The following is a 27,027-nucleotide window of genomic DNA, read 5'->3' on the forward strand; positions in this document are numbered from 1 at the left end:
GCCGAGTGTGCTGTGGTTTTGGGGCACATGTACGGAGCGGAGCCGTGTGCCCGTGGCGGTACAGGGATGTGTTCGAGCGTGGGAAGCCTCGTTTGCTGTGATTGGAGGCTCCACATTTCCCTGGAAGCGAGTTAAACACCTGCCTTGTGCCCACTCCTCTGCCTTGGCAGGGCTGCAGCCTGGGCTGCCTTCTGCTCTGGTTCTGAGGGGCTTTAGGGGTTTTTGGCAGCTTTGTCTGCTGCCCCCTTCCCTGCCTTTCATGCCAGTATTCCTGGTTTGATGATTTCCACACCTCTCTGTGAGGCAAAGCTGTACAAGTTGGGTGTCATGGTGAGGGTCATTCAGGTGCTGCCCACATGGGGAGCTTTCCTTGCTTTTGGGGGGCTACAGCAGGAGCAAGGTGTGGCCCAGCCCTTCAGCTGGGCTTGGATGGAGCGGAGTCCCAGGGCTGGACTGTGCTTCTTTGCCATCCAGCACTCCTGGCCCTTGGCTCAGCCCCTGCTACAGTTTTGGGGCCCTATTAGCTATTTCTTCATGGCTTAAAGGCTGTCCCATGGTAGGTGTGGCTCTTGGGGCCACTGTCGTGGGAAGAGGGTGAACTGAACTTGGAGTCTTCCCAACCCAGGTGATTCTGTGATACTTCAAGTGGCACCACAGGAGAAACGGGGGGTTCTGGCTGGTCCTTGTGGCTGTTTGGATCTCAGGCTCTGCCTGTGCCTGGGCAGGGGGCTGAGGGGTCACTGGGATGTGTTGGTGGCACCAGAGCTGCTCCAGGAGCACTCAGCCAGCCCATTGATCAGTTCTGGGAAGGACAGGGTGGGGCACTCTGTGCTGGAGCCCTGGCACAGCTGCATGGATCTGGGCGGTTCAAAGAGGCAAGGTGTGCCCGGTGAGGTGTCCCGCTGTGTCCCGTGCCTCCTGCCCCACCGAGCCGTGCTGGGGGCTGTGGGGGGAGCGGGGAGGAGAGTGGCCTATTTCTGCCAGGCAGGCTGGGGATTAGCTCCCGAAGCCCGGGCCCTGTGCTGCCCTCGTGCTTGTTAGCCCTATCTGCATTTTAATCCCTCCAAATTTGAGCTAATTACATCATCTTCCATAAAGCTGGGTTGACAGCACCGCAGTCAAGCAGCAGTGCTGGCGGGACAGGGGTGGGAGGGGGTCCCGAGCTGGGGACTCAGCATGTGGGGCTCCATGTGCATGGAATGTGGGTCTGGATGCTCCAGCGTGTGGGGAGGGCACCCGGAGGGTTTGGGGGACCCCGCCCTTGTGCTTGGGCTGTTGGCTCAGAGAGTGGGGTGCCAGGACCAAGGTGGCCTCGGGTACCCCATGGGGAGAGCTGGGGAGGGTGGGGGGCTGTGGCTGTGCCATGGGACTCTCACTTGGGGCGGGAGCTCCTGCCCTGGCACAGCCAGCGGTGTTGGGGACCCTGGGGACCTCAGCAGGGTGGGCTCCGCTCCGGAGCCGGCAGCGAGGCAGTTAACGGAGCTTGTCATCCATCTCCCTCTTAGGGCTCCGCTCCCGAGCTGCAGCTTGAGTCAGTTGTGTGGAGGTGGCAGCGGCAGCAGCTCCGGCGGGCACACCGGCACACCGGGCACACCGGCACCCCGAGCCAGCCCCTGCCCCGCCGTGCCCCAGCCCTGGCCGCCAGCACCCAGGTGAGGGGGCGATGGGCAGGGTGGGAGCCGCTGTCCCCTCCACTGAGCTGTGGATGATGCCAAGGGATGCCCGCGATCCCGGGGAGGGGCACGGTGCCCACCGGAGCTGGGGCACCACGTGCCGGGAGGGCCTGGGCGCTGCATGACTTCCCCAGGAAACTTTGGCCGGGCAGGAGAGGGCACAGGTGGGCTCTGCCCTGCCCCAGCCCGGCACCCTGCAGGTGGAGGGACAAGCCCCGGAGCGGGGCCGGGACTGGCAGAGCCCCTCGCTGACCCGGCAGCATCGCCTGGCTCGGTGTTAGCCCCCGGGGGAGGGTGGACAGTGTCCCCAGCACAGGGGGAATCCAGCACCTGCTGGCGCAGACACGGAGTTGGTGTCCCCACTCCCCTCCGGAGAGCCCTGCCCGGGCTGGGGGTGCCGCCCGCAGGGGTTTCCACTCCACAGCCCCACACGGGGCAGCCCAGGGTGGGTACCCCACCCCACTCAGGTCCCCTTTCCCCTCGGGACACATCCTGCCCCTGGGCTGGGGCTGGGACAGAGCTGGGCACGGCCCTGCAGGAGCACGGGAACCCCCCCAGCAGTGCCCATGGCTCTGGCCGGGATTTGGGGGCACTCGGGCAGTGCTCCCGCTCACCCCACTGTGCTTTGATGCCTTGCAGGGCCCCGCGGAGCCATCGGGACCAGAACCGGTCACCCCGCCCCAGAGAGGGTCCCGGGGGTCCCTGTCCTGCCACCGGGGCCGTGCCTGGCACCGCGGGGCGCCGTGCCCCGGGCATGACGGGCACCTGCCCGGCTCCCTGACGGCGCCCGAGGCAGCGGCCGCCCCCCTCGCCCCCCTCGCCCCCCATGCCCTTCGCCCACGGGGCCGCCTGTCCCCCGGCACGCCCGGCCGGCATGGGCACCGTGCCCGAGCCGTGCCCGCAGGCACCGCTGGCCGTGCTCTCCAAGGTGGAGCTGCGGGTCAGCTGTAAACACCTCCTGGACAGAGACACCCTCAACAAGTCGGACCCCTGTGTCCTGCTGCTGATGCAGTCCCAGGGCCAGTGGATGGAGGTAGGAGAGAGGGGGGGCACGGCTGGCACCCACCGGGCTGGGCTGGGCAGGGCGGGACCCGGAGCAGGCTGGGCACAGGGCCGTGCATGGAAGGGGCTGCAGGGAGGGGTGCAGGAGATGGTGGGGGGCGAGGTGCAGGGTGCAGAGCAGGGGTCAGGGTACAGGAGACAGTGGGGAGCAGAGTTCAGGGTACAGGAGGCAATGGGGTACAGGGTGCAGAAAGGGGTGCAGGGTTCAGAGCAGGGATGCAGGACAGGGCGCAGGAGGTGATGCATAGTAGGGTGCATAGTGCAAGACAGGTTGCAGAGCTCAGAACGAGGTGCAGGGTTCACACCAGGGTGCAGGAGATAATGAACGGGCTGCTGGGTGCAGAATAGGGTACAGGGTTTGGGATGGGGTGCAGGGTTTAGGGTTCAGAGCAAGGTACAGGGTTCAGAGCAAGGTACAGGGTTCAGAATGGGGTGCAGGGTTCAGAATGGAGTGCAGGGTTTAGGGTTCAGGGCAGGGTACAGGGTTCGGAGCAGGCTGCAGGGTTCAGAATGGGGTGCAGGGTTCAGGGCAGGGTACAGGGTTCAGAATGGGGTGCAGGGTTCAGGGCAGGGTACAGGGCGCAGAGCAGGGTGCACAGTGCAGAGCAGGGTGCACAGTGCAGGACAGGGTGCAGGGTGCAGAAGGAGGCCCGGGGTGATGCAGGGTGGGCAGGGCACTGTGGGGCACCGGGCAGCCTGTGGGGATGGTGCTAACACTGCCTCACATCCAGCCCACTGGGGCTGCAGTGGGGCCGGGGAGCGGAGCGGGATGTGGTGGCTCCAGAGTGGCTCCACTGCCCCGGGACAGGGACAAGGGACACCTCAGCCCCCCCGGGGTGGCTCAGAGCTGGAGGGCTGCTGCTGACACTGGCACTGGAGCTGATGCTGGCAGTGGGGCTGGCAGACACTGGGATGGCACTGGGGCTGGCACGGCTCCTTCCATCCCTCCCCACGCTGATCTCTGGGCTGGTTCCGGCAGCTCGGCTCTAATCGCGGCCGCTCAGCTGGCGGATTTAGCACTAAATCCCTCGGCGTGTCATGGACTCTGCTCAAGCCAGCACGGAGCCAGGGGGGGGACAAGGGCCCCGTGCCAGGCACGGTGTGCTGTGCCATGCCAGACACTCGCCCCCGGCTGTGCCACAGTGCCACACTCTGTGCTGTGCCATGCTGTGCCACGCCACGCTCCATGCTGTGCTGTGCCAGCTCCAGGAGACAAGAGGGTCCCTCCTCAGCCACCTTTTGGAGTGACTCCTGTCCCAGCCAGCCTGTGTCCCCCAGAGGAGGCGATGACTGAATCTGGCTCTAAGAGTCGAGATGGCCCTGGACCTGCTGCTGGGCCTGCTGGGCTTGAGGCACCCAACAGCCACATCCCCAGGACGAGGGGCTGGCAGTGCCCACGCAGGACAGACACGGGTGGCTGAGGCAGGGTGGTGGCAACGTGAGCCTGACAGATGATGCTGGACTGGGCAGGCAGGGGACAGGGGCTGGCAGGGTGCCCTGGCCAGGATGTGTCCCCTTGAGTCAACTCTGGCAGGGACGGGTGTGGGGGAGGCTCCGGAACTGCTCAGGACCCGCTGCCAGCGCGGGCAGGAGACGCTGAGCGCCCACTGGGGTCACCAGGGTGGGGGCTGGTGACCCCCAGGCGTGGCCACCCCAGGACAGACACAGCAGCTTGTCCTGGCACTAACCCACTGCTCCTCTCCAGCAGAGCTGTGGCAGAGTATCTCCTTGGATGACCACAGGGAGCCCATGGGAGCAGCGCCCCAGAGCCAGGACTGGCACACTGGAGGCTGTGGGGGGCACATGGGGCTCTTCCAAATGCTGTTCACTCTGACACAGCTGGGCCTTCCCTGCATTCCCTATCCCTTCATCCTTCATTCTCCCATTCCTCATCCCTGTATCCCTCAGCCTGGCATGTCCCATCCCTTCATCCCCATCACAACAGCCCCATCCCGCATCCCTGTCTCCCCAGTCCCTGTGTGAGCTCTGGCACCCCAAGGCCCTGTGCCAATCCCACGCAGGTGGATCGCAGCGAGGTGATCAAGAGCAACCTGAACCCCGTGTTCGCCAAGATCTTCACGGTCGATTACTACTTCGAGGAGGTGCAGAAGCTGCGGTTCGAGGTGTACGACAGCCACGGGCAGGCCGGCGTGGGCACGCACGATGACGACTTCCTGGGGGGCATGGAGTGCACCGTGGGGCAGGTGAGCCTGGGGACCCCCGCCCGGGGACCCTGTGACGGTGCCCCCTCCCCAACCCCGGGCTCTCGCAGATCGTGGCGCAGAAACGGGTGACGAAGCCGCTGTTCCTCAAGTACGGGAAGTTTGCGGGCAAGTCCACGATCACGGTGAGCACCGTGCTGGGGGTGACAGTGGGGTGGGGGACACTGGGCACGGGCACATGGGTGGCACCGGGATGGGGTGCACAGGTGACATGGGGCTGGAATCCTGGGATGGCACCAGACAGGACATGTGATGGACTGGGGTACTGGGACAGCATCAAACTGGGACCTCCGGGTGGCACTGGACTGGATCAGTAGGGTGGCACAGACCCCTGAGGGTGGGCTCAGGGTCCCCAATGGCATCTACTGGCCATCCTGAAGGTCCCTGCTGTGCCAGGGAGGCACGTGGGACCCTGTCCCCTCCCAGGGCGCCACAGGGAGGTGGTGGGTGGGGGACAAAGCTGTGCCAGGCACTGAGCACCCCACGGCCGCCTCTCAGATCATCTCGGAGGAGATCTCGGGGAACAACGGCTACGTGGAGCTCGCCTTCCGCGCCAAGAAACTGGATGACAAGGTGAGCCAGGTGCCCGGGGGGGAAACAGGGCAGGGCAGGCAGGGTGGGCAGCGCTCTCTCTCATCCTCCTCCCCCAGGACCTCTTCAGCAAGTCAGATCCCTTCCTGGAGATCTACCGCATCGACGACGACCGCAGCGAGCAGCTGGTGTACCGCACCGAGGTGAGGCCACGGCGGCACCGGGCCCTCGGCTGCCCCACGGCCTCCCCGGGGGCTTCCCAGCCCCACTGAGCCCCCCGTCCTGCAGGTGGTGAAGAACAACCTGAGCCCCATCTGGGAGCCCTTCAAAGTCTCCCTCAACTCGCTCTGCAGCTGTGAGGAGAAGAGGAAGCTGAGGGTAAGGAAGAATGTTGGGGACCCCCATTCCTGCCGTGGGGGCATCTGTACCCCAGCTTCCCCATCTGGGGACCCCACAGCTCTGGGAACGGGGCTGAGGAGCCCCTGGAGCCGGGGCTGAGCCGTGCCTATCACAGTGCGTGGTGTGGGACTACGACTCGCGGGGCAAGCACGACTTCATCGGGGAGTTCTTCACCACCTTCGAGGAGATGCAGAAGGCGATGGGGGAGAACAAGGTGGGACATGGGGACACTGGGATGGCCTGGGGGTCACCCTGTGTGCTGCCAGCAGACCCTGTCCTAGCAGCCACCTTCCAGCTCCTCCTCTGGGTTTGCTGTCGTTTTCTTCTCACTGCTCTCCTGTTTGGGGAAGGGACGGTGGGTTTGGGGTCTTCTGGGGAATCAGTCATGGATGGATGGGGTGGCTGGAGCCTGGGGGGTGGCTGGGGGTGGGGGAAGGCAGCTGCACCCTGGGGCTGTGGGGGTGCAGGGTTACTGGGCCCCCGGGGCCGGGGGTGCCAGGCCAGGCCGTGGCCCGGGCGGGGGCCGCAGGCAGCGCGGGTGCCGGTGCCACAGGTGCAGTGGGACTGCATGAACCCCAAGTACAAGATCAAAAAGCGCAACTACAAGAATTCGGGGGTGGTGGTGCTGCTGGACCTGAAGGTGAGCGCCTGTGCCGGGCTGTGCCGAGGCTCTGTGGGCCGGCACGGGGCAGGGCTGCCTGACACGGCTCCCTTTGGAAGATCCACAGGGTTTACTCCTTCCTGGATTACATCATGGGCGGCTGCCAGATCCATTTCACGGTGAGCAGCGGCCTCCCCTCCCAGCCAGCAGGGACACACCAGCAGCCCTGCTCACCCTGGTGGCCCCCACTGCCCCCCCACCAGGTGGCCATCGACTTCACGGCCTCCAACGGGGACCCCCGGAACAGCTGCTCCCTGCACTACATCAACCCCTACCAGCCCAATGAGTACCTCAAGGCGCTGGTGGCTGTGGGTGAGATCTGCCAGGACTATGACAGGTCGGTGGCTCTGGGGGTCCCCGGGGCCGCACACATCGGTGACGTCCCCCTTGGGGTCAGAGCTGCTGGTGACAGGCACTCAGTGGTGGCACACCCCTTTCCTTGCAGCGATAAGAAGTTCTCGGCTCTGGGCTTTGGTGCCAGGATCCCCCCCAAGTATGAGGTGAGGGGGTCTCAGGCTGCCAGGGCCCTGTGGCACCCCAGGGATGAGCTCGTCCCTCTGGGTGCCCTCGGCTGTGGCACAGGTGGCGTTTGGCAGATGCCAGGGGTGCACCAGTTGCTCCTTCCCCTCCCTCCCCTCAGGTCTCCCACGACTTCGCCATCAACTTCAACCCCGACAATGATGAGTGTGAGGGTGAGTCTAGCTCCAGAGGGGCGGGATCCATGGCTGGGACACCCCTCACCTCTCGTACACCCCACAGGCATCCAGGGCGTTGTGGAGTCCTACCAGAGCTGCCTGCCCAAAATCCAGCTCTACGGCCCCACCAACGTGGCTCCCATCATCTCCAAGGTGGCTCGCGTGGCGGCCGACGAGGAGCGGACCAAGGAGGCGTCGGTGGGTGCCAGGGCGGGGCTGAGGCCTCGCACACTCGTGACACTCGTGGCTGCTCCGGCAGCGGGGTCAGGCAGCCCCCCGAGCATCCCTGTTCCCCCAGCAATACTTCATCCTGCTGATCCTGACGGACGGCGTGGTGACGGACATGGCGGACACGCGGGAGGCCATCGTCCGCGCCTCCTACCTGCCCATGTCCATCATCATCGTCGGCGTGGGCAACGCCGACTTCACGGACATGCAGATCCTGGACGGGGACGACGGCGTCCTGCGCTCCCCCAAGGGCGAGCCCGTCCTGCGCGACATCGTCCAGTTCGTCCCGTTCCGCGAGTTCAAGAACGTGAGTGGGGCAGCGAGAGCTCCTGCCTTCCATTCCCAGCCCTGCCCTCCCCTCCCGTCCTCTCCCGTGCCTTTCCATCCCCTCCCGTGCCACCCCAGACTTGTCCTGTCCCTTCTTTCCCTCTCCCATCCATCTCCTCCCCTCTCATCCCCTCCTGTCCCCTCCCCATGTCATGGCTCACCCCGGTGTCCCCGGTGTCCCCAGGCGTCACCCACAGCCCTGGCGAAGTGCGTGCTGGCCGAGGTGCCCAAGCAGGTGGTGGAGTACTACAGCTACAAGGCCTTTCCCCCGCGCTGCCCCCGGCCCCCCAGCCCCGAGCCCAACCTCGGCTCCCCGCAGTGAGGGACCCCCAAACCCCAACCTCATCTTTCCCTAGCGAGGGACCCCCGAGCCCGACCCCAGCCTTGGCTCCCCCAGTGAGAGACCCCCAGTGTCCCCCAGCCCTGGGTTGTCCCAGTGAAGGGCGCCCAACCCCAGTCTCAGCGTGCCCCAGTGAGACCCCCCCACTGTCCTGGTGTGGCGTGGGGACAGTCGGGGTCCCCGCCAGGCCCTGCCCTGCCACAGCCCCCCCAGCTGGGATGTGGGGAAAGTCCCAGCTCCCCAGTGCAGGACACCCCCGGCACTGCTCGCTCCTGGAGCTCTGTCCCCTGCGGCCCAGACCCACCCCTGCTGTCCCCTCTGTCCCCTCGGTCCCCGCTTCTCTGTCCCTGTGATATTTGGAGGCTGCATGATCCCCCCAATAAAGCACCACCCCTGTGCCCATCCTGCTGTCTCTGGGTGCTGACCCCCACCCTCCGGGGATCAGTAGGGGTGGGTAGAGAGCCTGGCAGGTCCTGGACGCTGCCGTGTCCCCTCTCGGTGACACCTGGTGACAAGAGCCGAGGGCAGCCCCAGCCCCCACATTTCGGGTGCCCGTGGCTGACAGCGTGCCGGGAGCGCCGGAGCAGCTGCGGCTTTGATGTGCCAGAGCTGGCCCCGCTGTGCTGCGGCCCCGAATCCAGGGCATGGAGCAGAGAGAGGCGGCAACGGAGCGGGCCCTGCTGCCCAGCACACAGCCACTGCCACGTGCTGTGTGCCCTGTGCTGTGTGCCCTGTGCTGTGTGCCATGTGCTGTGTGCCGTGTTCTGTGTGCCCTGTGCCGTGTGCGATGTAACATGTGCTGTGTGCCATGTGCCACATGCCCTGTGCCATGTTCTGTGTGCCACGTGCCCTGTGCCATGTTCTGTGTGCTGTGCCATGTGCCATGTTCTGTGTGCCGTGTGCCACATGCCCTGTGCCGTGTGCGATGTAACATGTGCTATGTGCCACATGCCCTATACCATGTTCTGTATGCCACGTGCCATGTGCCCTGTGTCATGTTCTGTGTGCCACATATCCTGTGCCACGTGCCGTGTGCCATGTTCTGTGTGCTGTGTGCCACATGCCCTGTGCCCTGTGCCCTGTTCTCTGTGCCATGTGCCATGTTCTGTGTGCCATGTGCCATGTTCTGTGTGCTGTGCCCTGTGCCATATTCTCTGTGCCATGTGCCATGTTCTGTGTGCTGTGCCATGTGCCATGTTCTCTGTGCCATGTGCCATGATCTGTGTGCTGTGCCGTGTGCCATGTTCTGTGTGCCATGTGCCACATGCCCTGTGCCATGTGCCACATGCCCTGTGCCATGTGCCATGTTCTGTGTGCTGTGCCATGTGCCATGTTCTCTGTGCCATGTGCCATGTTCTGTGTGCTGTGCCATGTGCCGTGCATCGTGCTGTGCCATGTGCCGGGCACTGTGCCACACGCTGTGTGCTGATGCTGCCAGCACGGTGCCAGCAGATGCTCCTGGCAAGGTGACATCCCCAGGGGCAGGGTGTGCCAAGGCCAAGGGACTGAGACTGGGGCCTGGCACAGCCTCGTGGGGTAGGGGCCACCTGAGAGCTGCCATGTGGGTGCCACTGAGCGGGGCTCCAGGAATCTGCCGTGTCCCTGGCACAGGCACAGGTGCCAGGCTGTCCCCACCTGGGTGTCACTCACCGGGCTGGCTCTGCTGGCCTTCGGGCACCGCGGGCAGCACAAGGCCCGGGCGGGGCGCAGTACCTGCACCCCCTTCAGCACCTATTTATAGTTCTTGATTCATCTCCCTTCAGGCGGGATCATGGATGTTGCCGTGGAAACCCAAACCTGGCGCCTGCGAGGCTGCAGCAGGGGCCGCTCCTGGTGCGGGCAGGAGCTGCCCTGGCACCCCAGTCCTGGGGACGGATGGGTGCCCCAGGGTGGGTGCAGAGGGACCCCACGGGGCTGGGAGTGCCCAGAGACACCTCGCTGGGCTGTCCCCACCCGCAGGAGGGGCTGGCAGAGGTGGCAGGGCTGACAAGGCTAGCAGAGGGGGCAGGAGGGGCAGGACACCGGTGCCACTGTCCCACTGTGCCTGCTCAAGGAGAGTGTCACCACCTCCCCCCTCTCAGCCAGCCTTAGCCCTAGCCAGGGGTCCTGCTGGTGCCAGGGCCAAGCCCCCACCCTGCTCACCCTGCAGGGCAGGGTAAGGAAGGCAGTTATTTATTGACTGAGCCTCTGTGTGCTGGGGGGCTCGGGGGGTGCCTGCCTGGGACACCCCAGGGTGCTGGGGGTGTGGAGCAAACACCCCAGCTGGGGAGAGGGGCAGGGGAGCATCCAACCAGGGTAGTCGAGGCAGGGGGCACTGGAAGGGGATCTGCTGGGAGGGAAACTCCAGGGGTGGAGGGCCCTGGGCCCTGCCGAAGGAGCCAGCTCCATGCCAGGAGCTCTGCTGTCTCTCTGCTGTGACCCCAGGCCATGCTGCCCTCCCCCCGGTCATTGCCCCCAGCCGTTGATAATAAGGTCCCCAGGGTGTGTCTCCACCCCAATGTGTTCCTGATAACAGCAGCTCTTCCAGCTGCTGGCGCTGCTTCCCGCCTCACACCCATAGGAACAGCTGCCTGCCTGGGAACAGCAATAAATATTTATTTCCACAGGGCGGGATGGGCGGAAAGGGGGGGTCACGGCCCTGGCCGGGGGGAGCGAGGCCACGGGGATGGCCACAGTGCATGGCCGGAAAAGCTTCCCGTCCCCAGGGAGATGGGATGGTGCCACGGCCCCCCACCAGCCCCCCAGCCCCGTGGGACCCCCTGGTGCCGGGGTGACACAGGGGGTGCTTTATGGGGCGCCTGAGGGGGTCCCTGCAGGGTCTCCATGCGGTTCTCAGCAGGTGAGGGCTCAGCGTCCCCCCAGAGCCTGGGTCCTTCAGGCCATGGGCCACTGCGAGGGCAGCTCCACGTCCCCCATCTCCTCCTGGTAGCGCCGGTTGAAGAGGGCGTTTTGCTCGGGGGAGAAGTGGCTGCGCCAGTCCCCCACCACCCCTGTGGGACGGAGGGGACAGGGCGTGAGGGTCCCTGCAGCCGCGCCCCCCGCGTCCCCCAGCCCAATTCCCCCTCACCTTTGCGCATGAAGCGGCCCTGGCTGTGGTCCATGATCTCGGCGGGGATCAGGGAGTAGTTGGCCATGGCGTTGTCCCTCATGGCGGAGAAGCTGCAGTGCTGCTGCAGGGCTGCCAGCGTGGCCGGTGCCAGCGGGCAGCCCAGGAAGCCGCTGAGGCGCTGCGCCGTGCCACGCAGGTCCTGCGCCAGGAGCACGATCAGCGCCGGGCACCGGCGGGGACGGGGACAAGGACGGGGACCCAGGGGGCTCACCTGGTGCAGCTCCTCGTAGGTGACGTACAGGATGTCCAGGAGGTGCCGCTGGCCCAGCCAGCCCTTGACGTGGTCAAACCAGGAGCCGTAGTGCACTGGGGGGAGGTGGGGGGTAATGGGGGGCCCTGAGGCTGAGTCCCCCCCCACAGATTCCCCCAGTCCCTACCTGTGCCCTCGAGGAACTGCTTCAGGAAGGCATCGAAGGAGCTGGGGTCGGGCAGGAACTTGGCCAGGTGGTGGAAGTGGTAGAAGGAGACAGCGACGTCTTTGGGGTTCCTGGCCACGTAGATCACCTGGGGGGGACACAGTGTCACCCCCACAGCCGGGGGATTCCTCTCTGCCCCGCTCAGAAAGCCCCCAGCGTTTCCCCGGCTGTGGGAAGCCCGCTGGGTGTGGGATGTCCCTGCAGGGACCCCCCAGACCGCCGGGGACCCCTCGCACCTTGGCCTTGCTGCGCTGCAGGGCGGGGGCCAGGACGTGGGCGGGCAGGTGGGTGGTGAGGAGCCGGCGGGTCCCGGTGTCCCGCAGAGCCTCCCGGCAGTAGATCTGCTCCAGCCAGGGCGCCCGCTCCCAGTTGGGAATGGTCTTGGCTGGGCGGGCATCTCCAAGGCTGAAGAGCAGCGTCAGGATCTCCTGCATCCAGGTGGTGCCTGCAGAGGGGGACGTCAGGGTGTGGCACCATGGAATGGCACCGCAAGGCACGGCTCAGCCTGTCCCGTCCCATCCCCGCTCCTGCAGCAGCGGCTGGGCTGGCGGGGCCGTGTCCCCCCTCCCCGAGCCCCCAGGGACACCAGCGCAGGGCTGGGGACAGTCCGGCAGCAGGACAGGAGCTCAGGGACAGGACCTGCCCTGAGCGGCCGCGGGGACCAGGTGCGGGTGTCCCCGAGCCCGGCCACCTCCCAGCCCCGCCGGCAGCTCTGGAACAGCCGCCCCGCTCCAGGCCGGGGTCCCAGCCCTGTCCCGCCGCGTCCCCTCGTTGTCCCCGCGTCCCCCCATCCCCTCACCCGATTTGGGGTAGGTGGCGATGAGCACGTCGGTGGGGCGGAAGGTGAAGGCGGCGGCGAAGCCGAGGGACTCCTGGGTGTGGAGGTGGCCGGGCAGGGCGATGCCCGCAAAGGTCTCGGTCACCTCCATGCGCTCCATGGCCCGGCCGGGCGGGACGCGCCGGGAGCCTCTTAAATAGCGCCGAAAGAGGAAGCGGCCCCGGCGGGCGGGGTCCGGAACCCCCCGGCACATTCCTCCCCGGGAGCCGGGAATCGCTGGGGCCATCGCCGGGAGAGCGCTGCTGGCAGGGGCTGGAGACACCCGGGATGGGATGGGAGGGGATGGGTGGGATGGGAGTCCTCCCTTCCCAGACCCACCACCGCAGCCGGGACAAACGTGGGGGCCGCGGCACCTCGGGAAGGGGGCCGGGAAGGCCGAGGGATGCGAAGCCCGCACCGTCCCCACCCCGAGCTCCCCATGGCTGGCACCGGAGGAGGGGGTTCCCATCCCAGCACACCCCAGGATGAGGTGTCCGCTTGGACCGGCCATCTCCACGTGGCTCCGTGCCATTCCCAGAAGCCTCACCAAGGCCTCTTGCAGGGAAGGACACCGCAGCTGGAGCCAGCAGGGATGCGCAGCATCCGCAGGATGGTGGTGCCTCAGTTTCCCCTCGGGACGCCGCAGCGGGACCGGAGTGCGGGGGATCCAAGCACACACGGAGGAGCAGCAGCAGCAGCCCCGCGCCACGGCCGTGCCACCCCGGCTGCTTCCCCCGGGCATGTGGCTGCTCCGGCGCCATGGCGGGGGTGGCTCTGGGGGGGCTGGAGCCCATCCCAGCCCCGTCACCGCACGCAAGCCGGAAAACTTAATTCACAGCCGGCGCAGGCAGGGACTGCCCAAGTGTCCCGGGGCCGGGGTGAGCGGGGCCAGGGCTGCTGGGGGTGCCGGGGATGCTGGGGGTGCCAGTGCCGGGGAGGGTAAGGCGGGGATGGGACTGGCGCTTTCCCAACCAAAAATAATCTGGGCTTCATTAGAAGGATTGGGAGCGTCACCGCGGCTGGGAAGAGAGGCCCTGGCACGGCACAGCCACCAGGGCTGGCTGGGGAGGCCGTGGAGCCCTGGCACTGCCAGGCGGGCACAGGGCACCCAGGGAGGGGTAACGCTGCGCTCCTGGTTATTCATTGACGGCGGGAGGGGACGGAGGAGCGCGGGGCAGCCATCCCAGTGCATGTGCTCGCACAGCGGTGGCAGGTCCCCTCTTTGTCCCCAGCAGCACCCAGCAGGAGAAGATGCCAGGAGGGAGTGTGTGGGTGCTGGTGCTGGCGCTGGCACTGCCCAGCACTGGACAGCAGCACCTGCAGGACGCCGAGCACATCATGACCACCACGCCGGTCATCGACGGGTGAGCAAAGGTCACCTGGCCCTCAGCGTGCCCAGCTGCTCCGTGTCTGTGGGAAAACCCCAGCTGGGAAACCCTGCTGGGACAGCCCGGTGGGGGATCCCCGGGCCAGGCACCCCAGAGCTGTGCGGGGACAGGGACAGCTTTCCCGGGGATCCCCATGCCAGGCACCCCAGAGCTGTGTGGGGACAGGGACAGCTTTCCCAGGGGATCCCCATGCCAGGCACCCCAGAGCTGTGTGGGGACAGGGACAGCTTTCCCGGGGATCCCGTGGGACTGCCCGTGCAGCCGAGGGGATCCCCAGCACCGCAGCCCAGCCGGGAGTGGGCAGGGTACCGGGAAGCTGGGGTTAGGCTGCCCGGGGGGAAGTTCCTGCTCAGTCCTGAGCAATGTCCCTGCTCCCTTCTCGGGACCCTCAGGAGGCTCCAGTCCCCCGCAGCATTCCCTTGTGGGTCAGTGCTGTGCCTCTGGAGCAGGGGGCAGGGCAGGGGGAGCAGGGGGATGTGACAGGAGCAGGAAGTGGCGCCCTAGCCTGACCTTGCCGCTTCCCCAGTGGCACCGCGGGGTGTGGGACCTGCGTGCCAGGATGTCCCTGTGGTGACATCCTTGTCAAAGGGATGTTGGGCTGGCTCCCCTGGGTGTGAGGGATGATGATGACTTGGAAAGTGCACAGGAGGGTCCCTCTGGGGGTCCCACAAAGGACTGTCTCCAGTTCCTGGCTAGCACTGCTTGGGGGGCTTCTGAGGGGACAGGTGGGTGGGCAGATGGACTGAGAGGATGGATGGATGGATGGATGGATGGATGGATGGATGGATGGATGATGGATGGATGGATGGATGGATGGATGGATGGATGATGGATGGATGGATGGATGGATGGATGGATGGATGATGGATGGATGATGGATGGATGGATGGATGGATGGATGGATGGATGGATGGAATGACAACCAGATAAGGGGACTGTGGGTGGGCAGCTTGAGGGTGAGTGGGCCACTCCTCAGTGCCCATCCTGTCCCTGCCCAGGCACAATGACCTGCCCTGGCAGCTCCTCCAGAAGTTCAACAACCAGCTGAGGCTGCCAGCAGCCAACCTGACACTGCTGAACGGCACCCACACCAACATCCCCAAACTGCGCCAGGGACACGTGGGCGGGCAGGTGGGAGCACCGGGACGGGCACTGGGGTGGGCTCTGGGGAGGGCAGGGAGCATCGGGGTGGGCAGGGGAACCAGGGAGGGTACCAGGGAGGGTGGGGGGCACTGGGTGGGCAGGGACACCGGGGAGGGCAGCAGGGTGAGCGCTGGGGTGGGTGGTGTGGTGGGCAGTGCCCATGCTGAGGCGGTGCCCGTGGCAGTTCTGGTCGGTGTACGTGCCCTGCGAGACGCAGAACAAGGACGCGGTGAAGCGCACGCTGGAGCAGATGGACGTGGTGCACCGCATGTGTGACCTGTACCCCGAGACCTTCGTCTGCGTCACCGACAGCAATGGTGAGCGGGGACAAGGCAGCGCGGGGGTGCTGACGGGCGTGCCCAGCCCAGCTGATGCCCCCGCCCTCCCGCAGGCATCCGGGAGGCGTTCCAGAACAGGAAGGTGGCCAGCCTCATCGGGGTGGAGGGCGGCCACTCCATCGACAGCAGCCTGGGCGTCCTGCGCACCCTCTACCGCCTGGGTGCCCGCTACATGACCCTCACCCACAGCTGCAACACCCCCTGGTAGGACCCCCAGGGGGGACACAGAGTGTGGCAGTGCTGGCATGGGGGGATGTGGTCAGAGGTGTGGCCACTCTGATGCTTTTCTGCAGGGCTGACAACTGGCTGGTGGACACCAAGGATGAAAACCCTGTGCACCATGGCCTCTCACCCTTTGGGAAGGTGAGGAATAGCATCAGCAGTGATGTCTGGGAGCAGTGGCATTGGAGGAACGTGGTACTGGCACCCACCGGCCCCAGCCTGGGTGCAGTGTTCCATCCATCCATCCATCTATCCATCCATCCATCCATCCATCCATCCATCCATCCATCCATCATCCATCCATCATCCATCCATCATCCATCCATCCATCCATCCATCCATCCATCCATCATCCATCCATCATCCATCATCCATCCATCCCTCCATCCCTCCCTCCCTCCCTCCCTCCCATCAACCAAAAGCCACCCAAGCATCCCCACAGGGACCTTTCCCATGCATTCCTCAGCCCCCCAACCCCATCCCTGTCCCTGTAGACAGTGGTGGAGGAGATGAACCGCCTGGGCATGATTGTGGACCTGGCCCACGTCTCAGTGGACACGATGAAGATGGTGCTGAACATCTCCAAAGCCCCCGTCATCTTCAGCCACTCATCCGCCTACAGCATCTGCCAGCACCGCCGCAACGTGCCCGACGAGGTGCTGGAGCTGGTGGTGAGTGTGAGGGCATGGCCAGGGTGAGACAGGGACTCTTGGGGGTTTTGGGGGAGCTGGAGGCTCAGGGCTGTTCCCCCCAGGCCTCCACGGACAGCTTGGTGATGATCAACTTCTACAACGCCTACGTGACCTGCAGCGACAAGGCCCAGCTGTCCGATGTTGCAGGTGAGGGGGTGCCCGGGTGGGTGGGGGGTGGCAGTGACCCCCCCTGCCCTGCTGACCCCGGTCACCCCCCACAGACCACATGGACCATGTGAAGAAGGTGGCCGGTGCCCAGGCTGTCGGCTTTGGTGGGGACTACGACGGGGTCACAGGGTAAAGGGGGTGATGGTGTGGGATGGGGTGGGGCAGAGTGTCCCCACCATGGGGACTTCCTGAGGGGTGGGGGTGTCCCCTCTGCACTCTGTGTGGGCAGCTGGGGGTGCTGGGAGTGGCCCAGCTGTGAGCTGTGGGGTGGCACAGGGTCCCCACTGGCCTGGAGGACGTCTCCAAGTACCCGGCGCTGGTGGCCGAGCTGCTGAGGAGGAACTGGACGGAGCAGGAGGTGAGGGGGGCCCTGGCTGAGAACCTGCTCAGGGTCTTCAGCAAAGTGGAGGAGGTGAGTGGGGCATGGGAAGCACGGGGCACGGGGATGTACGGGACAGGGGGACACGTGGCACAGGGACACTTGGGGCAGCTGGAACATCGGGGCATGGGGCACTCGGGAATTCACGGGCACACGGGGAGGGACACATGGGGCGCTGGGGTGGCACGGGGAATGTGGGGTGGCAGGGGCTCTGTGCGGACGGGCACTGCCCCTCACAGCGGGAACCCGCCCTGTCCCCACGGCAGGTGAAGAGGAGCCTGCAGGACACAGCTGCCCACGAGACCCCCATCGCCTTCCAGGAGCTGGAGGGGCCGTGCAGAACCAGCTACGGCTACCCCAAGGACGCCGGCGCTGCCCTGCGCCCGCCGGCAGCCCTGGCGCTGGGGCTGGCGCTGCTCCTCTCCGTGCTCTCCTAGCAGCCGCCTGCCACCGTGGCACCGTGCCCGGGGCTGCCGGGCGGGGCACCACCCCGCGCCCCTTTCTGCCGGATCTGCCGGCAAAATAAAACCGTGGCTCGAGCAGCGGCGGCAGTGAGTGTCCGTGTGGGGCTCTGCGGGACCAGAGGCGGCTCCTGGCTGCAGATGCCGTGTCCCCCCGCGTGTCCCCCCGCGTGTCCCCGGTGTCCCCCCGCGTGTCCCCCCGCGTGTGCCCCCGCGTGTCCCCCCGCGTGTCCCCGATGTCCCCGGCGGAGCCCACCCCGGTACACCGGGAAGCTGTAACCGCACCGGGAGTGACACATCCCGGCAGCACCTGGCCAGGGCGGCCTCAGAGCTGCCTCCGCAGGATGCTCCCATTAATCATTAGTTAATTAATTGGCTACTTAATTATCTCCTTAGCAATTTCCTCTCGCATTCAGGAACAGCCTGTGTTCGGAGCGGGGGCGGGAGAACAGGCAGGAGAAGGAGAGCCATCTTCCTGTGGCATTCGGGAGTTGGCTGAGGAACAGTGCTCGGCTGCCAGCCGGGCACGGGGAAGGGTGTGGGGACAGGCGAGGGACAGGTACGGCGAGGGACGGGGAAGGGAAGGCAGGAGGGAAGGGAAGGCTGCTCCCTCCTCCCGTCCCTGGCAGTGAAGCTGCTGTGGGCAGGTGCTGATGGCAGGATGGGTGCGGTGACAAGCCCAGGGTCTCCCCTCGGGGGTCCAGCTTGTCCCCACGAGGGCTGGGGGACGGTGCAGGGAGCTGGGTTCCAGCTGCTCCGAGCTCCTGCTCACTCTGGTCCCCACGGCTCGGCCGTGTGAAAGGGACAGGTCCCCGCAGGAGTGGTGACAGTGAGGGAAGGGGGAAGGATTCGCCCTGCAGAATCCCCAGAGTGGCTACCCCGAGCCAATTCCCGGCTCCTGGATCCGCAGGGGCTCTGGGAACAAGAGCAGTCCCTTCCTCCTCCTCAGCTCCAGGGCAGCCCCCTGGCACCAGGTCCTGTCACAGGGCGGGGACACCATGAGACCCTGGGGACCCCCGTCTGCATCCACAGCCCCAACACACACCGGGCTGTTCAGAGATTGTTTATTTAAACACACAGAAGGGCACGGACACCGTTCGGGGAAAAAGAAGGCAAATAAGACGAGCTTAAAAAAAAAACCCAACCCAAATGAAACCACCCAGAGACAGCCCGGGGAGAGGGACAGGGGGCAGGGCTGGAGCCCCCAGCGCCACGGGGACACCATGCAGGGAGCCAGGCACAAATGCCAGGGTCCCCGGCTTCCCGCCCGGCCCATCAGGAGGTGCCACAAGATCCAATGCTCCGCTGTAGCCCAAAGCCACCTCCTCCTCCTCCTCGGCGGCAAGGCAGGCTCCGTGTCACCAGCCACACGCTCCAAGGCCACTGAACTCAGGAAAAATAATCAACGCAGCGGGAAGCGTTCGTGCAGGGGAGGCGGCCCCCGTGACATTCCCCCAGAGGTGAAAGTTCCTCCTGGGAGACCCAAAGGAAACGGCGCTTCCTTCCTGGAGAGCTTCCAGCGATCCAGCAGCCCCGCGGTGCCGGGGATCGCGGGGGGGGCACGAACAGCTCCAGCCCCCAGGGAAGGTGACAAGGGACAGGGACGAGCAGCGGGAGGGGACACGGAGCGCAGCCCCAGCCCCCAGCCCGGTGCCAGCAGCGAGGGGACAGAGGGTACCCAGGGATGAGGCACAGGGATGGAGACAGAGCTGCTCCCGGGATGGTTTTGCGTTCCCTGTCACACCCACCCAGCAGGGGGACATTTGGGGACGTGGCTGCAGCCACCGCAGCTGCTGCAATCCGCTCCCAGTGCTGGACACGGGTCCCCACTGGTCCAAACTGGCAGGCAGCGCCGGGATAACCATTTCCAGCTGGCAGTGCTTGGGGAATGTGTGGATCGACACGCACAGGGCTGGGCGGGGGGCGTTCCAAAGGGCACTTCGTGGTACGGGGCTGGGGGTGTCGGCCCGGCGGGACACGGAGCAGCAAAGGGTACAGGGACAGTGACAGCGAGGGAGGGGACACCCGCTGCCACCGCCCCTTCCTGCAAGGCACCGACCTCCCCAGATGCACAGCCGGGCACAGAGCCCTGCCCGCAGCTCTGCCGCAGCCTGGGAACCCCGCGGCTTCTCCTGCTCCTCCCAAACAGCTCCCGAGGAACTCGGCCCACAGCTCAGCTCTGGGCAGGGACAGGGAACAACAGAGGAGTTGGGGAGCAGCATCCAGAGCCCAGGAAAATCCCCTTAGTGTTCCGTCAGCAGCGGGATCCGGGGCTCTGCCGGGCACCACCAGCAGCACCCCCAGACTGAGCCCCCCACAATCCAGCACAGCGTTCCTCGGCCAGGCCGGGATTGCTGCCACCCCCGAGGAGTCCCGAGGCAGGGGGGGCTGGGGACGTGCTGCGGGGGCGGCAGGGCCGGGGCTGCGGGAGGGGGTCCCGGCTCCACCGCTGCCGTCCACGGGAGAGCTCAGTTCCGCAGGGCAGCCAACCTGGAGGGCACAGCACGAGAGGGGAGCGAGGTCAGGGCGGCAGGAACAGCTCAGCTCGGGAGCAGCTGCAGCCAGCGTGTCCAGGGAACTCCTCTGAACCCCCAGGAAGGGCCAGCTCTTTCCCATCGCGCCAGTGAGGGATCCTGGGAAGAGGAGAGAACCAACCTCCGGGACAGCTGGTCCTCCTGGGAGCGGACAGAGCTCTCCCCCACGGCCGAGGCCCCCTCGGGCAGCTGGTTGAGCTGGTCCATGATCTCCAGCCCGTTCTCCTCAGCGATCTGGACGATCAGGCTGTCCACCTGCTCCTGCGGCGTGCTCAGCGTGGTGGCCGAGCTCATGGAGTCCTCCATGACCTGGGACAGACACAGCCCTGTCACCCTGCCCTGACCCCCCATCATCCCACCCTCGCCCCACCCTCTCTCTCCTGGGTGCCCGGCACTCACCGACGTGTGAACATCCAAATTCTGCACCTGCTGCTCGAATTTATCCATCACTGCCGACACCTTCTGCAGGTCCATGGAGCTCAGGGCCTTGTCCAGAGCCTTGGTCACCTGCGCCATGTTTTTTGTCACCTGCAGGGGGAGATTCCTTCAGGGTCACACACAAATCCAAGCACCGTCCTGACCCCATCCCAGGTAGGATGAACCTGCCTGAGGGGGTCTGAGACCACCAGGAGCCCCGGTGGGGTCCTTTTGGGGGAAGGGGGAACCTGTGGTGGTTGGAGGCAGCGAGAGGGGAAGCTCCAGGTGGGGTTGGAGCTCCCAGAGCCCTGCTGGAGGCTCTTACCCCCTTCATGGTGACGGCTGTCTGCACCTTGGAGGCCACGGCGTCCACCCGGGACGCCATCCGCAGCCAGTTGAGGCCCTCGTTCTTCTTGCGGATGGCGTTCTCGGCATAAACCCGGGCACACTCCACATTCTTCTGCTGCAGGGCCTGCCCACGGAGAGCCCGCGCTCAGAGAGCCCCCAGGGCTTCACACCAGCCCCCGCTGCTCCTGCTGGATGGGCTCCCAGCAGGAAACAGATCTGGTGTGAGCCCAAACCTGGGAATGGCCCAGAGCAGGAATAATGCCCCCCTCGTGTCGCTGGCTGTGCCCCGTGCCCAGCAGGTGCAGGGAGGGGAGGGGATCTGCCCCTGTCCTGCTGGGTGGGAGGAGGGAATTCCAGCGGCCCCACAGTGCTGAGCACTGGCAGGCTCAGCCCCACACACCTTCTTGACTTTGGCTTGCTCAGCCTTGGAGTCCTTCTCAGCTTTCTTGGAGAGTTTCTCCAGCTGCTTCGCTGTGAACTGCGGGAAGGAGCGGGAGAGCAGCGGGATCCAGCGGGGCAGGACCAGGCACAGGCAGGGAATTCTCCGGGCTGGAAGGGACCTCAAAGCCCATCCCATCCCACCCTCTGCCATGGCAAGGACTCCTTCCACTGGCCCAGGGTGCTCCAAACCCTATCCAACCCGGCCTTGGACACTTCCAGGGATGGCACAGCCACAGCTTCTCTGGACACCCTGTGCCAGGGTCTCCCCACCCTCCCAGAGAGGAATTCCTGCCCAGTATCCCATCCATCCCTGCCCTCTGGCACTGGGGAGCTGTTCCCTTTGTGCCCTCCTGTCCCACCCCACCGCTCACTGCCCGCGGCTGCCCGCCCCTCTGCCCGCGGCGCTCCGGTCCCCCCGCGGCCCGGGGCCTCCTCCCGTTCCGGTCCCGTCACCGGGGCCCCGATGAGGCCGAGCCAGCGGAACTGCCACCGAGACTCTCCCGGGACCGGCGATATGGGCCGGAAAGGAGGCGGGAGGGGCTCCGCTGCTCTCACCTTCAGCTGGAAGAGCGTGTCTGGAAAGGAAGGAGAGCACAGGCTCAGCGACACGACCGGGACCGGGTGACCGGGGACCCCGCCCGGGGACACATGTCCCGGCCATCAGTCCCGGCTCTGACCCTCACCCGCACCCCTCAGCACCCGCCCCAGCCCCACCGGGAGGCGCCGGTACCACCCAACCCCCCGGTACCGTCCATCCTGCCCGCCGCCGCTTCCGGGTTCCACCGCCGCTTCCGGGTGACGCCGACGCTACTTCCGGGGTGCGCGCGCTGAGTGTCGCGAGAGCGACGCGGCGGGGGAGGTCACGTGGACAGCGGGAACCCTGGGGTGTCGGAGCGAAGGGGCGGGGCCGAGGGGAGGCGGAGCCAATGGGGAGGGGCCGAGAGGAGGAGGAGCCAATGGGGCGGGGCCGAGGGGAGGCGGAGCCAATGGGGCGGGGCTATGTCGGGACAGGGTCGCTATTGGTTCCTCTCTAGCAACGGTTGCCAGAGGCTTAACGTAGTGGGCGGGCCCTGCGGGTGGGCGGAGCCTGCGGAGGGTAATACCCGGCGTGCACGGGATTCGCCATCGCCGACATGGCGGCGGCTGAGGCAGGAGCGGCACCGGAATCGGGAGCGGCACCGGAATCGGGACCCGGGTCGGGACCGGCCGAGCCAGAGCTGGAACCCCTGCGGCTGCGGCGACTGCGGGGCGACGGCTTCTTCGAGGTTCCGGCAGCCGATCGGGTTGGTGCAGCGGGTCCCCGGGGGTGTGAGAGGGCTCGGTGCCGGCGGGGGTCCCGGTGAGGATCCCTAGAGGCCGCACATCCCGGACGCTGCTCTTTGGTTTCAGCTGGGACGATGCCGCAGCGTGAAGGAGTTTGAGAAGCTGAATCGGATCGGAGAGGGCACGTACGGCATCGTGTGTGAGTACGGGCAGTGCCTCCCGGGCGGGGGCGGCTCCCGGTGCGCCGGGGCCATGCGGGACCGGGAGGGGATCTCCGAGTTCGTTCCGTTCCACTCCCTGCCGTGGCTAGGGACGCCTTCCACTAGATCACATTGCTCTGTCCAGCCTGGCCTTGGACACTTCCAGGCACGGGGCTGCCACAGCTTTTTCGGGCACCCAGTGGCAGGGGCTCACCACCCTCGCAGGGAGGAATTCCTTACGGATATCCCATCTAAACCTGCCTCTGCCAGTGGAAAGCCATTCCCCCGGCTGGAATCCCAGCTCCCCGGGTCGGGAGGGGCCAGATTCCCCCCTGCAGCTGAGCTGGGGAGCTGAGGGGAGGCCGGGACAAAGCCAGGTGTGTGTCCTGGTGCCAAGGTGGCCTGTGCTGCCCCCAGACCGTGCCCGGGACACGCTGACCGACGAGACGGTGGCGCTGAAGAAGGTGCGGATGGACAACGAGAAAGATGGTAATGGAGGAGCGGGGGGAACAGGGGCTGCTCTGTCCTGGCTCTGGCTCCAGGCCATTCCTGCAGCTCGGCTGTTCCTCCCTCCCTCCTCCAGGAATGCCCATCAGCAGCCTGCGGGAGATCACCCTGCTCCTGCAGCTCCAGCACCCCAACATTGTGGAACTGAAGGAGGTGGTTGTGGGAAACCACCTGGAGAGGTAAGAGTCCCCTGTCTGTCCTCCCTCTGCCATTCAAACCTTCCTTGGAGCCCTCAGCCACCTCAGCACACAAACCTGTCCTGGGGAAGGCTCTGACCTTACCTTGTCTCCGACAGCATTTTCCTGGTGATGGGATACTGCGAGCAGGACCTGGCCAGTCTCTTGGAGAACATGCAAACACCCTTCTCAGAAGCTCAGGTACAGGGTGGGGCAGGATTTAGGTCCTGACAGGGTGCTGCCATTCCTGCCATAACATGTGGGCACCTTGAAGGGTTCCCTAGGCCTTGAGCTGGGGGATTCCAGGGATTCTGATGGAGCCTGGGCTTTGCTGACTCTCAGTAAACCCTTCAGGGACTTCCCAGGCTGGGTTTGGGGCTGGAGCAAACTGTCAGAGAAACAGAACTGGGAGAAAATGCCCACCCAGAACCCCCTGGGAGGACACAGCTTTGGAGGGACTGCAGGACACCCCGCTGGGTTTGGCCTGCAGGGGTTTGTGCAGTCAGTGCTGCTCCCACAGAGGTTACAGCTCCTGTCCTCTGTCCCCAGGTGAAGTGCATCATCCTGCAGGTGCTCAAAGGCCTTCAGTACCTCCATGAGAACTACATCATCCACAGGTGGGAGTGGCAGGATGGAGCTGGGGGACAAAGGGGACACCTTGCACATCATGAGAGCAGGCAGCACCATCAGGAGTGGCTCTGGGTGCGGCTTTGGTGCCCATCAGTGCGGGAGCACCGGCAGGGCAGGGAGGCCATGGAACGATGGCAGTGGATTTTGCTTGTGGTCTCTCACCTCCAGCTGCTCTTTCCCACAGGGACCTGAAGGTCTCCAACCTGCTGATGACGGACAAAGGCTGTGTGAAGATAGGTGAGTCCCAGCACCTGCATGGCTGTGGCTGCTCTGTGCCATGAGCAGAGCTCGGAGCTGGCTCCCTCCTGACCCTGACTCTCTGTTGCAGCTGATTTCGGCCTGGCACGCACCTATGGGATGCCCCCTAAGCCCATGACCCCCAAAGTGGTGACTCTGTGGTGAGTGGCTGGTGCTGGGGTGGGTCCTCCCAGCAGGACAGGCTCGTGCCAGCTCTGCCACCGAGTGTCCCCTGTGCAGGTACCGCGCACCGGAGCTGCTGCTGGGGATGACAACCCAGACCACCAGCATCGACATGTGGTAAGGGGGGGATGCTGAGGCTGCCTGGATGGGACTGGGGGGCTGCAAACTGCAGGGGGATCACTGGAGAGGCTCCTGTGCTCCGCAGGGCTGCTGGCTGCATCCTGGCCGAGCTGCTGGCACACAAACCGCTGCTGCCAGGCACCTCTGAGATCCACCAGATCGACCTCATCGTGCAGCTCTTGGGAACACCCAACGAGAACATCTGGCCAGTGAGAGCTCCCTGCCCATTCTCCCTGTCCTTTCTCCATGGCTGCTCCCCTGGCCCCTCCTCACTCTGTGTTTCCCCCAGGGGTTCTCCAAACTGCCGCTGGCCACCCAGTACACCCTGCGCAAACAGCCCTACAACAACCTGAAACACAGGTTTCCCTGGCTCTCGGAGGCTGGGCTGCGACTGCTCAACTTCCTCTTCATGTACGACCCCAAGAAAAGGTAAGAGCAGGCAGGATGTGGGGTAGGCAGGGCAGGGAACCAGCCCCACGCTGTTCCCCAGGCTGGGGTAGTCCCTGCCACTTGCCCTTGTCCCTGCAGGGCCACAGCCAAGGACTGCCTGGAGAGTTCCTACTTCAAGGAGAAGCCTTTGCGTAAGTACTCCCCTTCCTGGGGCAGGGCAGGACTTGGGGAGGCTCTGGGCCCTGCTGACCCCTCTTCTGTGCCCCACAGCCTGTGAGCCAGAGCTGATGCCCACCTTCCCACACCACCGGAACAAGCGGGCGGCCGGCACGGCAGTGGAGAGCCAGGCCAAGCGCAGCAAGCCCTGAGCTGTCCCATGGGAACAGGCGTGATGTGTCCTGGCTGAGGAGGATTCCCTCAGCCCAACAGTCCCAGTGCCCCACGGGGCTCCATCCGTTTCCAGGACGGCTCCCAGCTCCATCTCCACGTGAAGGATGGGGCAGGCTCTAGTCTGGGGCTGGGTGAGCGTGGCCCTGGGCCCTGGAGAGGAGAGATTGGGGCCTGGGGATGCCCAGGATTGGCAGGATCAGTCCTATCCCATGGGGTCCTGGCTTGTGCTGTCTGTGGGGGGAACCCCAACTCTGCCATCAATAAAAACACCTGGCAGTGGCAACTTTGGGAGAGAGTGACCTCATTCTTTGACTGGAAGAAGCTGTGCCTCTGTTCTCTTTCTGTCTCACCCTGGGGACAAGGAGACCTCCATGACACCCCAGGTTCTCCCCGCATTTCTGTAGATCCCAGGCCCACTCCTGCAGGGTGCTGTGCTGCCAGCTATCACTGCAGCCCCTGCCCCTGGACCAGGCATCTTTGTCCCCCTCCCCAGGACACAACACCCCGTGCCAAGGCAGCCACTTTACTGATGCACTGAATAATTTACAGGAGCAGGGCCCAGGCACCGAGGGCTGCCGAGTCCGGGTCCCTGTGCGGAGCCGTGGCCGTGCCCATCCCTTCCCGCAGGCAGCAGCAGCAGCCGTGTCAGGAGCGGGGTGCAGAGCCCTCGGCCAGCAGCATGTCCAGCTCTGTGCGCTGCAGCCAGAGCCGCTGCTGCCGCTCCCCGCGCAGCTCCTGCCCGCGGTGCCGGCTGCGGCAGGCGTGTCCCGCGCTGCAGCCGCCGCCGTGCAGCTGCCGGCAGGTGCTGCAGCAGTACGAGGGCAGCATGCCCCGGCGCAGGCACGAGTGCAGCTGGTAGCAGGGCAGCTCTGCCGTGTCCTGGCGGGAATCCTGGGGACTTCTGCTGATCGCCACCAGCTCCTGCTCTGGGAAGAGGTGAGAGGAAGTGTCCGGATCGGCGCTGCCCACAGGCTCTGGCCCAAGTGTGCCATCGCAGCGTCCCCAGCCCCTCGCAGTGGGCACATCCTGAGGGTCCCTCCACAGCGCTGGGGGAGCTGTGTCCTTGCCACCCACGTCCTCAGGGCTGTCTGGCATCTCCCGGTAGAGATCCATACTGTCGTTGCAGTCGGCACCCGCCCTCTGCTGCTTCCCCAGGTCCTGCAGGGTCTCCGGGCACCCCTTGGCAGCCGTGGCTCCATGCCGTGCCTCCAGCAGCTCCTCGGCGCAGGGCTGCCGCAGCTGCGGTGCCAGCTCTGCCAGGATCTCACACTCCAGGCGGCAGGCGAGGAAGCCAACAGCAGCGGCGATCAGCACGGGCCCCGGGGGCAGCCGGGCCACGGCCAGCCGGTGCCGGTCCTGCCGCTCGTAGCCCAGTCGGCCCAAACTCCGCACCAGGTCGGCTTCGGGGAGCGCTGGGCGCAGCAGGTGCACGTAGGCGCCGGAGAAGGTCTGCAAGGAGAGCGGGGAGCGTGGCTGGAGGTGTCTGGATATCCTCACACCACCCCCTTACCCCCTCAGGGCCTCACCTGGATGGTGCCGAACTCCCGGCGCCAAGGGAAGAGGTAGAGGTTGACGGCCGCCAGCTCCAGCAGCCGGAAGGCGCCGGCCAGGCCCCGCAGCGCCAGCCCGGGGTCGCGGTGGTCCCGCAGCCCCCGGGCCAGCAGTGCCAGGGCATCCTCCTGCAGGGCCCCCAGCAGCGCCGGCTCCCGCTGCAGCCGCTGCCGCAGCCGCTCCGCCACGGCGGGGCCGGGGCAGGTCCCGGCGGGGCCGAACTCCCGCTCCAGTGAGCGGCGGTACTCCCGGTGCAATTCCTGCCGGAATTCCTGCGCGTAGTCCTGCCGGTGCTCCTGCCGCAGCGCCGAGCCTGCACACATCCTGCGGGTACAGCAGCGTGAGACCCCGCCCTGCTACCCCGGCACC

General features: G+C 65.9%; 6 protein-coding genes across 6 annotated transcripts; 3 read left to right on the forward strand and 3 right to left on the reverse strand.

The window, feature by feature from the left end:
- The first annotated feature begins 2,429 nt into the window (after nucleotides 1–2,429).
- On the forward strand, nucleotides 2,430–8,540 carry CPNE7 (copine 7). The gene is made up of 15 exons (XM_086848046.1): nucleotides 2,430–2,706; nucleotides 4,757–4,939; nucleotides 5,008–5,082; nucleotides 5,456–5,530; nucleotides 5,608–5,691; nucleotides 5,777–5,866; nucleotides 6,003–6,101; nucleotides 6,441–6,527; nucleotides 6,608–6,667; nucleotides 6,752–6,885; nucleotides 6,994–7,048; nucleotides 7,189–7,240; nucleotides 7,308–7,441; nucleotides 7,542–7,778; nucleotides 7,983–8,540. Exons 1-15 carry the CDS (start codon nucleotides 2,500–2,502, stop codon nucleotides 8,118–8,120), a joined length of 1,710 nt encoding a protein of 569 aa, XP_086704172.1. The 5' UTR covers nucleotides 2,430–2,499; the 3' UTR covers nucleotides 8,121–8,540.
- Nucleotides 8,541–10,709: 2,169 nt separating this feature from the next.
- LOC111934731 (sulfotransferase 1A1-like) lies at nucleotides 10,710–13,222 on the reverse strand. The gene is made up of 6 exons (XM_086848053.1): nucleotides 12,463–13,222; nucleotides 11,900–12,108; nucleotides 11,625–11,751; nucleotides 11,459–11,553; nucleotides 11,206–11,386; nucleotides 10,710–11,128 (listed from the first exon to the last, which is right to left on the reverse strand). Exons 1-6 carry the CDS (start codon nucleotides 13,220–13,222, stop codon nucleotides 11,013–11,015), a joined length of 1,488 nt encoding a protein of 495 aa, XP_086704179.1. The 3' UTR covers nucleotides 10,710–11,012.
- DPEP1 (dipeptidase 1) lies at nucleotides 12,664–17,352 on the forward strand. Its single transcript, XM_086848062.1, has 11 exons — nucleotides 12,664–13,358; nucleotides 13,716–13,844; nucleotides 14,867–14,999; nucleotides 15,196–15,328; nucleotides 15,403–15,553; nucleotides 15,643–15,712; nucleotides 16,066–16,242; nucleotides 16,326–16,410; nucleotides 16,485–16,560; nucleotides 16,708–16,843; nucleotides 17,077–17,352. The coding sequence occupies exons 2-11, from the start codon at nucleotides 13,732–13,734 to the stop codon at nucleotides 17,245–17,247; spliced, it is 1,245 nt and encodes a 414-aa protein (XP_086704188.1). The 5' UTR covers nucleotides 12,664–13,358; nucleotides 13,716–13,731; the 3' UTR covers nucleotides 17,248–17,352.
- Nucleotides 17,353–18,321: 969 nt separating this feature from the next.
- CHMP1A (charged multivesicular body protein 1A) lies at nucleotides 18,322–21,837 on the reverse strand. Its single transcript, XM_086848072.1, has 7 exons — nucleotides 21,760–21,837; nucleotides 21,567–21,586; nucleotides 20,971–21,048; nucleotides 20,548–20,694; nucleotides 20,205–20,333; nucleotides 19,927–20,114; nucleotides 18,322–19,761 (listed from the first exon to the last, which is right to left on the reverse strand). The coding sequence occupies exons 1-7, from the start codon at nucleotides 21,764–21,766 to the stop codon at nucleotides 19,740–19,742; spliced, it is 591 nt and encodes a 196-aa protein (XP_086704198.1). The 5' UTR covers nucleotides 21,767–21,837; the 3' UTR covers nucleotides 18,322–19,739.
- A 159-nt stretch (nucleotides 21,838–21,996) lies between these two features.
- CDK10 (cyclin dependent kinase 10) lies at nucleotides 21,997–25,390 on the forward strand. Its single transcript, XM_086848066.1, has 13 exons — nucleotides 21,997–22,294; nucleotides 22,401–22,473; nucleotides 22,892–22,963; nucleotides 23,058–23,160; nucleotides 23,277–23,358; nucleotides 23,707–23,774; nucleotides 23,972–24,024; nucleotides 24,116–24,185; nucleotides 24,265–24,324; nucleotides 24,413–24,536; nucleotides 24,617–24,756; nucleotides 24,856–24,908; nucleotides 24,988–25,390. Exons 1-13 carry the CDS (start codon nucleotides 22,145–22,147, stop codon nucleotides 25,083–25,085), a joined length of 1,146 nt encoding a protein of 381 aa, XP_086704192.1. The 5' UTR covers nucleotides 21,997–22,144; the 3' UTR covers nucleotides 25,086–25,390.
- Nucleotides 25,391–25,614: 224 nt separating this feature from the next.
- SPATA2L (spermatogenesis associated 2 like) lies at nucleotides 25,615–26,981 on the reverse strand. Its single transcript, XM_086848065.1, has 2 exons — nucleotides 26,634–26,981; nucleotides 25,615–26,556 (listed from the first exon to the last, which is right to left on the reverse strand). The coding sequence occupies exons 1-2, from the start codon at nucleotides 26,979–26,981 to the stop codon at nucleotides 25,753–25,755; spliced, it is 1,152 nt and encodes a 383-aa protein (XP_086704191.1). The 3' UTR covers nucleotides 25,615–25,752.
- Between the last annotated feature and the right edge of the window lie 46 nt (nucleotides 26,982–27,027).

The sequence above is a fragment of the Cyanistes caeruleus genome, chromosome 12 (genome assembly GCF_971803275.1).
Source record: "Cyanistes caeruleus chromosome 12, bCyaCae1.hap1.1, whole genome shotgun sequence".
Taxonomy (NCBI): domain Eukaryota; kingdom Metazoa; phylum Chordata; class Aves; order Passeriformes; family Paridae; genus Cyanistes; species Cyanistes caeruleus.